The following is an 11,617-nucleotide window of genomic DNA, read 5'->3' on the forward strand; positions in this document are numbered from 1 at the left end:
GGGAGCCAAACAAACATTTGTAGTTCTAGGTTACTGACGCCCCATCGAAGTCGTGTTGACCACCATAGACGTGTCCGGGAAAAGTGACCATCTTTCAAAATTAAGGGAGGCGTCTGGTGTAGTGGGTAAAAAATCGATTTCTTAATTGTTAGTGTTGAACCTCTAGAATAGTCTTCCGCAATCTCTGTTGCCACGCTGAACTTTTCTTTCAAACAACCATGCGTTCCTCGCGCGTATTTACTGTAACATATGCAGATTTCAATCTATCCGCAACATTAATAGCGTTTTTTTTTTTTTCGAAACCGCATTTTTCAATTTGTCGGAAATGATAACTCAAAAATTATTCAAGGGATTGAACTGATTTTTTAACCTTTTCTTCCCTTTACAGTGAACGAATTCTACACTAAAATATGACATTCATATTCAATTTTTCAAAATAATTATAAATTGCTCTTTGAAAATCGGGCAGGGCAAAATGCACCTGTGCAGGGGTAAAATGCACCACAACAACGGGACACAATACATCATAACAAATATCGAAATAGCTGATTTTGATGCAGAAGATAGCAAAAATTGCAGCATTCAAATTAAGCCTAAGGTTATGTCTCTGACATTACTTACCCATCTTTTTTCCGTGGACGAAATGAAGAATTCATTCATTTAAGTGAACAGATTTGGTACAAGCACATTTCAAACCTCTTTGATGTATTATCAATACAGTTGTATCCAAATATTTGAAAAAGCAAAATAATGAACAAACATTAAGTTTTGGCACCAATGCGAACTTGCAGTGTTATGCAGGCTTGTTATTTGCTCACACAATGAGCCACAAAGAGTGAAATACACCGATTAAACATAGAGCAGCACAAAAACACTGCGATGTGCAGAACGACCGAACAAAGAGAAACATGAAAACGAAAAAGAGTAAGATCTGTGCGCCAAAAGCTGCACAATTTCGTTCAAAGAGTCACCTTGAAGAGCCACTTTTTTGTGCCTCCCCTCACTGGAAAGCAGGTAGGAAAGCGAATCAAACTACAATTCAGATAAAGTTTGATCGGAAGAACGTTTTAAAAATGTTTTTTGGTTGCCTTCTCTACCTACGTGCGCGTGGGACCAAGATACACACTAAAGAGCCTCTTTATGAGGCGATCCATAAATGACGTAGCATTTTTTGAGTGATTTTTAACAACCCCCCCCCCTCCCCCATCGTAGAATTTCGTCACAAACCTCTAAATACCCCCTGGTAATTACGTAGCTTGACGATAATTCTTTCCCCCCCCTCCTTGTCCCTGCAAAATTTAAAAAAAAAAATGAAAAACGATGTTAGTTATTCCCCTTTAAAAAGCTACGTAGCATGACATGACCCCCTATCCCCCCTGTCGTCACACATCATCACAAAATACAAAACTCCCTCTCCCCCATATAATGCTACGTCATTTATGGATGAATCCTTATTTCTACTCTTTGTGGCGTGCAGGCATGGAGTAGAATACACGTGTGGGAGCAACACGCATCGGAGTGAAGAGGTTTATTGCGAAAGAGAAGAGCGATGGATCACATGAAAAGTTCAAAGAGCAATAACAAACGCTTCTCTTTATTTGCTCTGAGGTGCATAACATACCTGGTGTTATGTACAGCATCAGCATTAGGGTACGGATTTTATGTTTGTGACGAATGACGATACCTTTTTCGTTTCGGTAACTCTTCACAGTACACGAAAAAATCCTCCCTAATAGCAGACAGGTTTCATAGTCCTATTTTTGATGGAATCAAGAATATAACAATTGACCTTAATAATTTGAGAGATAATCAATATAGAAGCAGCAATATTCGTATATTCGTTGAATGAATAATAAATCATTCTTTCTTTCATGAGTTGTTCTTCAAGGTTATATATTTTCTTCTTGGACAATTGCACCATGCATGCATGTAGGATCTAATCTAAGTTAACCCTGTCATTCCCAAATTGTTTTAGCGTTCATGGGGTTTAAGAAAAAATGGAAAACCCGTTTCGAAAACTCGTGCTGGAGGCTGCTCAATATTTACCTTCCGAATTCTCCTAGAAAATTTTCAATAGGGAGAGTTTTTTTGTGTACTGTGACGAGTTACCGAAACGAAATATACTACGAAAAGATAGTCGAAGACGGTCCAAATTGATGCGTTTCAGCAGTTTTCAATATTAATGAGAAATAACGAAAATATATCAAAATTCCATTTATTAACGCTAACTGAAAATATCTCTAAAATATGCTAAAAAAAAACTTGTTTACTTGTGAAAATAGGCTGAAAAATGGCGGAGTTGTTCAATGTTGAACAAAGATACATCCAGCTGGCGCACCCTGTAAGTTATTTAAAGAAAACTCAATAACTCTGTAACGGTTGAGTTTAATGGTATATGTAGAAAGATTTTTTTCTCCACATATCATAGTCCATCACCCCTCTAGAGGTTCTTAGCCATGAGCCAAATACCCTGTATATGATTATCAAGTATCAAAAGAATATAATAGACATTTCCACAATGTTATATTGAAAGTAACCAGGCATTCAATCATAATTTGGATAAATGAGAAAGGCACAATTGCACCACTAGGTGGATTTAAACAGGTTTTTAGCAGTCGGTTATAATTAGCTTGTATTCTCAAAGAAAATCAAAAATATTAATCGAAACATTTAAACTGTCACTGAATTTATCTTTTTCACGAACAAGATAAGACAAGATTGTAAAATTTTGGGCTTGACGTTTTTTTTTTTGAAATTTTAAAAAGCTGCATTACCACCAGTTACCGCCTGAAATTGTATTAGTGTTTTGCTCTGCCGAAATAATTAAGCATGACCGCTCGCCGAAGGCAAACTATCATTGTGCGACCATTCCGACTCGATTCCCGCCGCAGAACCGTTTCAGCTCATCCAATTCACGGATGATGGCGTCCAGACGGTTGTTGAACTCTCCCGGGTTGCAGAAAGCAGCTGGCATCTGGAATGGGTTCGGGCCAGAACCACCTGTAGGAATCTGAGTAGGACCTGCGGCAGGATCTGCAGCAAAAGATGCAAACCGCTCCTCGGGTTCTATTGGGGCAAACGATTCGAACATTTCCTCCGGCGTGTGCCTGATTGCACTATGCGTTTCAATCGGTTCTGCTGGTTCGATGGGAGCAACCCTGCCTTGAGGTACCCTGGCTGCTTCAGGAATAATTTCTTCAATTCTGGCTTGCTCTTCTACTGCAGCAGGCATGCCTTGTTCTTCTTCGATCATTGCTTCTGGTGCCGGTGGGAAGACAGCTTCTGGTGCCTCTGGTGCCACTGGTAGGGGAATCGCTTCGTCCGCGATGCTTGACTGTATTGGCTGTTCTCTGACCTCGCGAATTGGAATCCTAGGCCTGGACATCCGCTGCACTACACTTTGCTCCGCTCGGGGTAACGCGAATGCCCCATTGGCAATCGCCAAAATCACAACAAAACATTGTAGACCTATGGTAGAAATCGATTCGTTAGCAGTCGTTGAGCTAGGAACCATGGCGTGTCTGTTTTTGGCACGGCACTACACGGGTTTAGTCGGTGTCACACTGTAACTAATCTCTTCTTTCCAAGTACACCGGTGTAACGCCATGTGAAATGGAAAACGGTATAAAGTAGACTTACCATTCATCGTGTTCGACCTACAATCGCCAATCGAATGTTGCTTCTCTGTGAGGCTGGTTTCTTTTTTATATACCACAACCGATAGGGTATGAGTTATCTGAATAGGACGTGCTTTACCGGTTGACCAATGGTTGGACATAAACTCACGTGTGAGATTGTGTCCGAATCGGTCCTCGGTACCCAGAGTGATTCATGGTCACCTGGCTTTATTCTAACGCTGTGATTCAGAGTGTTAGGTTGCGGTTGCTAATCCAGTACATTCTTATAGATCATTTTGTTCTAGGTCCGATCCTGTGCTGATCGCCAATTATTCTATGATACTTATTAGAACTCACGTTTCCGTAACCGTCAATGGTCGAAACGGTACACATTAAATTTTTCTCTAAACCGCATAGTCGGTGCAATGCGAGCCGCATGTTGGCTTGGGATAGACTTGTGTACGAATTTGGTACCCGATCCTCCAACCATTATCGTAGAATTAAGTATACTTTAGTCAGAACTATACCCACATCGACGCAATATTTTTGATATTATTTTTTGATTTGTGGATACAAAATACGTACTTCAATATTCTTTTTCAGCATCATGAAATTGAAAAATATGGGCGGATTGAGAGAAAAAGATTACTGCATGTTGTATAGGAATAACTACCCGATCAGAAACACATAACAAAAAGATTTCAAAACTATATCTCGCTCTGTAACTTGTTATAATTTTCTGTTATTTTAACTACAAACGAGACCAAATTTATAACACAACATGTTACGACAATTGTATTCTGTTATAATCTAGCTATTTCATTCTGATCGGCTAAATAACTAAATAGTCCTTCGATCAACGGCTGTTTGATACAATTATTAGAATAAACCCGCGAAAATCTCGGCGCGATTGATTTCTTATAACGTACCCGTCTGTTACTATCGAAAACGACTCCGTTCATTTTATGTTACTCCATCTAGATTCAAGCGAATGAAAATAACAATCTCATAGATCAGGAAGCGATGGTATGGATAGCTAAAAGTGATGTCAGCTTTATTAACAAAACGAGCTGAAAAAATAGTATCTCTTGATCATAGTAAGCCAGTATCTGTCTGAATTATTGATTCGGTATCTAAAAACCACTGTGACGACTAAACTTTAAATGCATAATATAAATTGAGTTTTTTTACCTTTCAAAAATTTCAGGAGATAAATATCATTAAATTTGTTCTAAGTGGTATTTACTGTATGACTACAAAACAAAGTTTGTCTGTAGAATCATAACGCTATACTTTTTCAAACCCAAATATTTCCATCTATCCCATAGACACATTTTCTGTGAGGGTTGGAAATGGAGATACCGTAAACCGGGGTGACATTGATCACTTTTCCAAGTAATCATTGCATATTTTTAGACGCAACACATTTTTTTCAAGTTTAATATTTTTAAACCATGTACTGATGTGTGGAGAACAAGATTGGATGGTTTTACCTAAAATTGTCCGCTTACAGCTATTTTTTCAAAAATGATTTCAAGTTGAAGTCCGTTTTCGTGTTCCGGGGTGACTTTGATAACCTGCATGTTCACCCACATTAAGTTATTAAGTTAAAGATACTGAAAACCTTTGAAACGGCTAAAATTGTTTTGTTTCAGTGTTTTATCAATGTACAAAAAGTTTTATCCATTTTAACACGTTGGAATATTGAAAATTAAAAAAAATGTTGCGAATTTCAGCTTAAAATAATTTGAAATAATTGCCAACTAGTTTCACAAAAAAGTATTAAAAATAAACAAACTCTTAAAACTAAATTTAGCATATCCCAACCTAAAGGAAGATAATCGCTTGTAATTTATTACTCTTGCTCAAATCTGAGATTTATTTGTTTTTGTAAAAAATAGACACTTTACTAAGCTTCATAAAAATCAGGTAAAGTCAAATTTCGGTTTTTTGTAGTTTTTGTACCCAAAAACCGAACAATATACTCAAAAAGTATACCAAATCAGTATTTTATAAGTTTAGAGTAAAAATCATTTCAAATTGAAATGATTCGGTAGACTATTCTGGTTTAATAAGCGATCTACGAAAAAGTTTCGAGTGATCAAAGTCACCCCGGTTTACGGTACGTCACTTGCTATTGACATAAGGAATCAGAAAAACTCAAGTTTTTGGCTCTTGGTCAAAAATAACGAGAGATAGATTTCCGGCCGTGGACCCCTTCCAAAAAAACTTGCATCTGGAAAAATGCTGCAGAGCCGCCATCTTGTGATGAAATTGTTCGAAAAAAATTATTTTGTGTGATTCAATACTTATGTTATAAATCCAATGTCTATTTTTTCGTGGTCTACAGTGATGTAACTCCCTAATGGTTTTCACAACAAGCTAGTCAACAATGGCATTTCTACTATTTGGCCGACTCTTATGTTTTTTTTTGCCTTTCTCATATAAAGAAAGGCTATGCAATCACTATAAAAATCATATTTTTAACTTAGGCCCAAAGGTCCGAGTGTCATATATCATTCGATTCAGTTCGTTGCGATCGGAAAATGTCTGTGTGTATGTTTGTATCATTTAAACTCACACAATTTTCTCAGAGATGGCAGAAGCGATTTTCATAAACTTAGTTTCAAATGAAAGGTATAACGCTCCCATAAGCTGTTATTGAATTTTTGGTTGATCCGACTTCCGAATCTGGGGTAACGTGTTCAAGAGTGCGGTCACTCAGCAAATTCCCATATAAACTGATACCACAATGATGTTTAAATGATGTAATTCATATTAAAATCGGTGCAGCATTACTTGGATTTGCGGATCTAGATCACTAATGATCAATCCAAGTAGTTTTGACCACATTGGCCACCTATGAGGGTTCATGAAACCCCCTGGGAACTCGCCAAGTTTCTAAGCTAATATCACACCTATTCCCCAGTGCATACTTGACCGATTTTTACACACTTGATTTCAAATGAAAGATACAGTAATCCCATTGACTGGAATTGGATTTCATTTCGTTTTGACTTTTGGTTCCGGATTTATAGGGTAGCTAGTAAGGTCATATTGGAATTTGCCATATAAACCTTTACAACCGTAGTACCTCTTAGGCTAAAAATCTATTAAAATGGCCACACTCGTTTCGGTAGTGTTTAAACCATTGAAAAATTATGTAATCAAATTTTTAACATTTCTACAAATAGTTGAAAAATAAGTAGAGAAGTAAGTTGAATTTCACGGAAGAATGGTTTCTGAATTTATGGCTTTTAAAAAAAAGTCTTATTAGGAACATATGAATGGGGTTTTTTCGGGCATAGCCTATGGTAGCAGCAAAAACAATGTATCGCTTCAACTCCGACGTATCGGTGGTTTATTCCACCTTTTTTATGGAATCTAAAATCAATTTCATTTTTATATAATTTTCGGTTTTTGTTTCAGTTTGCGTTAGGGAGAGTTTACTGTGTGTTAGACTTACAAAGGCTATTTTAATTTGTTGTTAAGTGTTTATGTATCTCTAACATCAAATCGTCTTGGTAGAAATGTAATGGCGTCTAAAAAATGTGCAATTGTGCCGATATTTTTGCGGTCGATTGTATTTTCTCGTTTTGCATCGAATTGTTAGTCTGCTGGTACGGTTTGAAAAATTTCCTGTCTATCTGTTAGCCGAATCTCTTTCTGCTAGTTTTTTCACATTGGTGTTTGCGTTTCAATTTTTTATAGCAACTATGACATTTCTCAGGTTGTCATTTTCTTGTCTATCGGGATTGTGTTTGTGTTGATTTGAGTTTTTTAATGTGTGTATATTTTAATGTGCGTATATAGTACTTAGTCCATGTGTGTCGGTTCGTTTGTTTATGCTGTTTTCGGTGGACATAATGAAGCACACTTCAAGATATGCTAGTGACTGATTTCTGTTGTGTCTGTCTACATTCTTATTTCGTTTTAAATCGAAACTGTGATCAAATGCTATGCTGTGGTCCTTAAGTGCTGTCCGTTCTCTTAGTGTTATGATTTGTGGATCGATGTTGCTGGTACCTTGAGAAAGAAGTTTGTCCCACGCATTGTAAAGTAGCATGCGTTGCAGTTGGAACAGGGTATGCTCTAGATGACGTTGTATTGGTTTTACTCGGAGATGGTGCTTTGATTTTGGAGAATAAATATCCCACTGTATTGATGTTGTATGTTGCTAGTCGTATGTTCGGTTATTCTTTTTTCAGTCGTTTATGGATTTTGCTGGGCAGCTGTGGTATGTATGCAATAGAACGATAGGTATGCTGCGGAATATCGGATGGTTGGTTTTCTGGTGTAACGCTGTGTTCATTCATGCGATTTATGAGTCTGTGGCGTAGACTCTTAGGGTAGTCGTTAAGGCTTAGTTGTTGTTCAATTATTGTAGCTTTTTGTGATGTGTTTAGGTCGATCGATAATCGGTTTACACGGCTAACATAGCTTTTAACCATATTTAGCTTTTGATGTAGTAGATGATGAGAATGATAATTTAGAAACCTACCGCTGGCGATGGGTTTCGTGTACCATTCCGTTTTTAGTTGTTGATTTTCTTGCCGAACGAGCATCATATCCAAGAACGGTAATCGTTTGTTTGATTCCAATTCATAGGTGAACTGGACAAATTTTTTGAGAAATGGTGGTTTGAAGTCTAGTAACCGGATGACTGAATTAAGAAGATTTACCATAATTAGTTCAGCTAAGATTGGCGATAGAGGATTTACCATAGTTGTACCGAAAACTTGTTGGTAGTGTTGGTTGTTGTATTTGAAAAAGCTACAATCTATGCCAAATTCTACTATTTCAAGAAAACTGTCCAAATTTATATCAGTTTGTTCTTTGGTGTCGTTCCTATTATTGATGATAACGTGAATGACTAGATGCTTCGGAATAAAGGTGAAAAGTGAGGTAACGTCTAATGAGATTAAGATGAACTCTGGGGATAGTTTTACAGAATTGATTAATGTGCAGAATGTGAACGAGTCCTTTATGTTGCACTGGTGTTGATGGAGTTTTGGATGATTTTCCCGATGAATTTCGAGAGTTTATATGAGGGGGCGGTAATGTTGGGCACAACGGGCCGTAATGGAAGTCTTGGTTTGTGTGCCTTTGGTTGTCCGTGGATTATAGGACAAACTGCGTTGTATGTTGATAAGTGTCTTGCTGTTTTTTTGTCAATGAGTTCTAGGTTTTGGAGGCGTTGTACTAGGTTATTGTTTTGTTTCTCACAGCGAGATGTTGGATCACGAGAAATTGGTTGATAGGTATTTCTGCCATGCGTTAAAATATTTTTTCCTTCTCTTGATGTAGTGTAATACCTATTTCTGATTATTTAATATAGTCTTCTAGCGCAAAAACTTAAAAATTATTTTTTTTATTTTTGCATATTTGCATCTTTAAGATACGGAAAACATGGTCAAGAACGGATTTACTCAAATTCAGCCATGTTTATCTGCAAGAGCCCACCCTGATCAATTCGGGTCTTCAATGTCTTATAATAGATAGGCAGTATTCGAAGAAGTTTCTTGTGGACGAGAGTAGAACGTCTTTGTTTCTACTTATTTACGAAACCGCCATCTTTGAAGTTTTAAAATTGTGGAGAATCAGTTTTTCAAAAAAATGTAAGAGTTCTTGTCTTTAGCGAATTTGTTGAGACTTTCATTTAAAACAACTTTATTGTAGGCATGAATACTACGTATATGGAGTATATTGAGTTATAAAATGATATTTACAAAGTGTTCCTTAATCTAGTTTTATTTCTAAAATAACTTTCTATTGTGAGCTTCACAAACTCTCGCATTGGATAAAATGTAAATTTTATCGTTTATAAACAACAGAATAGATTTATCATAAACATTAATCTAATAATAATTTAATTTAAAATAAAATAGAAATAGCCTAAAATATGTTAATATCTTGAGCACATGGAGCCTTCATGTCTTCAACAAAGTGGTTTGTAATAGCACTACCCAAAATTGGAACTAAATTTGTTTGAAAAGTAAATTCGCCGTAAATAATTCATGGAGGATATAACGCCAAAATTATTTTATCAAATGATGTGCTGTTTAACGTTTGTAAAATTCATCGAAGATAGTAAACCTGCGAAATTGGGGGAACGTAAAACGCCATTTTTCATTAATTCCTCTACTTTTGGAAGGTGATTTTCTCGTTATTAATTCTATAACTCAACTCTAACGTCTCAACTCGACGCATTCCCAAAATAAAAACATTTTCAGAAAATGTTACAAGTTATGCCATTTTTCGGTGAGCAGATCTAAGTTTCATAGACATTAAAGCAATTCCAGTTTCGCTTCCTATTAAAAAAAGACCCTAATCCATATTACAGTACACCCCTTCAAAACTGAACTGAATATGATAGGAAATTATGATTATTATTGATTTCAGAACTCTGGAATGAGTTTCTATTGGAATGTTTTTAGGCAAGTATTTGATATTGATGTTATTAGACAACAGATCAGGATCGCATTCCCACATTTTTTCAAAGGTCCTCATGATGTTTCAAACAATAGGTTATCAATGTACTGATTAGGTAAAAATCATTGTAATATTGAATTAAATCAGTATGCAATCAATAACTTTTTAACTTCAATCCAATTATTTTTTTGGTGAGTGGGGGGGGGGGGGATTTTGTATACACTTCAAAGCATCCTCTTGGCTACACCACTGCTTGGAGGTATTCATTTCACTTTTCATTTTCTGAGATATCTTTCAGATCGATCCAATGGTTATAAGTCAGAATGTTCGCGCAAATGAAAATTTTTGCACCGATAAGTGATCAAGTTCCATCTAAACAACTTAAAATTGATCGGTGGTTATTCTAGCGGTTGTAGATAGAAAAATGAAATACGAAATTCGTTTTACGAAATAATATTTGGCTCATTTAAATGGATTATTACTATATTGAACAATAAATAGGCGACAAAGGGAAATCCACAAACAACAAGCAATAACTTTTAAAGTATTCAAACTATGTATTTGATGTTTTCAATAAAGTTATTCGCAAAAGTAAGAGCTACAAATTTCCTGAAGGCATTATTTCAATAAAATCACTTCCAAGAAAATTCATGAAAATATCTCACTCTTAGAGAGATTAATCAGTAAAATTACAATACCAAAAGAAAGGGAATATTGTAAGCTTTAAATTCTTCGAAGATACTATTGACCTAAAATTATCCGTTTTTGCGCTAATAATACATTGAATGTTTTTGATCTTATTTCTGGCTATGGGAAATGATAAAAATCTTTCGTCCGCATTTAATGTTAAATATCTCTTTTGATAATAGTTTGATTTCAACAATCTATAGTTCGTTCGAAAGATATTCGAAGGTATATAACCTTCCTTAAAATATATAAATTGTTTAGTTACGTTGTCAATTTCGGCAGAAAATTTCATAAAACTGCAAAAAACGCACCTTCAAACATTCATATATTGGAAACTAAACATGAGAATCAAAAACTATTTAATAGCGTTCTGTCTGGTTGATAGGCCTTTCATTTAAAATTGGTTTGGACAAGATCGGTTCAGCCATTGCTGAGAAACACGAATGAGAGTTTATCCGTTACATACACACACACAGACACACACAGACATTGTCCCAAATCGTCGAGCTGAATCGATTGGTAATAAGACTCGGCCCTCCGGGCCTCGGAAAATCTTGAAAGTTTGAGCGAATTCTATACATTTCTTTTCTAAGAAATGTAAAACAATAATTAATTATTAAAAATGGTAAATTTTTCAACAAAAATTGTTCCTAAATTGTAAAATAGACGAGATAATAAGTTTATTACTTCAGAGAAAAATATGCACCATCTAAATTCTAAAAGTATTTAAATGATTGTATGAAATGGCAAATACGTTCTCATAGTTCAATCTCTTGTGGTAAATCCACTGAGAAATAGTCAATTTGTTGGATAGTGCTGAAAGTCACCATCAATTCTGTTGGATATGTAACACTTTTTGAAAGAACAGTCTACCGTATATA

The 11,617-nt window shown here is 35.9% G+C and overlaps 1 protein-coding gene across 1 annotated transcript; it reads right to left on the minus strand.

The window, feature by feature from the left end:
* Nucleotides 1-2,506: 2,506 nt before the first annotated feature.
* LOC131692376 (nematocyst expressed protein 3-like) lies at nt 2,507-3,687 on the minus strand. Its single transcript, XM_058979384.1, has 2 exons — nt 3,640-3,687; nt 2,507-3,468 (listed from the first exon to the last, which is right to left on the minus strand). The coding sequence occupies exons 1-2, from the start codon at nt 3,644-3,646 to the stop codon at nt 2,855-2,857; spliced, it is 621 nt and encodes a 206-aa protein (XP_058835367.1). The 5' UTR covers nt 3,647-3,687; the 3' UTR covers nt 2,507-2,854.
* Between the last annotated feature and the right edge of the window lie 7,930 nt (nt 3,688-11,617).

The sequence above is a fragment of the Topomyia yanbarensis genome, chromosome 3 (genome assembly GCF_030247195.1).
Source record: "Topomyia yanbarensis strain Yona2022 chromosome 3, ASM3024719v1, whole genome shotgun sequence".
Classification (NCBI taxonomy): Eukaryota; Metazoa; Arthropoda; class Insecta; order Diptera; family Culicidae; genus Topomyia; species Topomyia yanbarensis.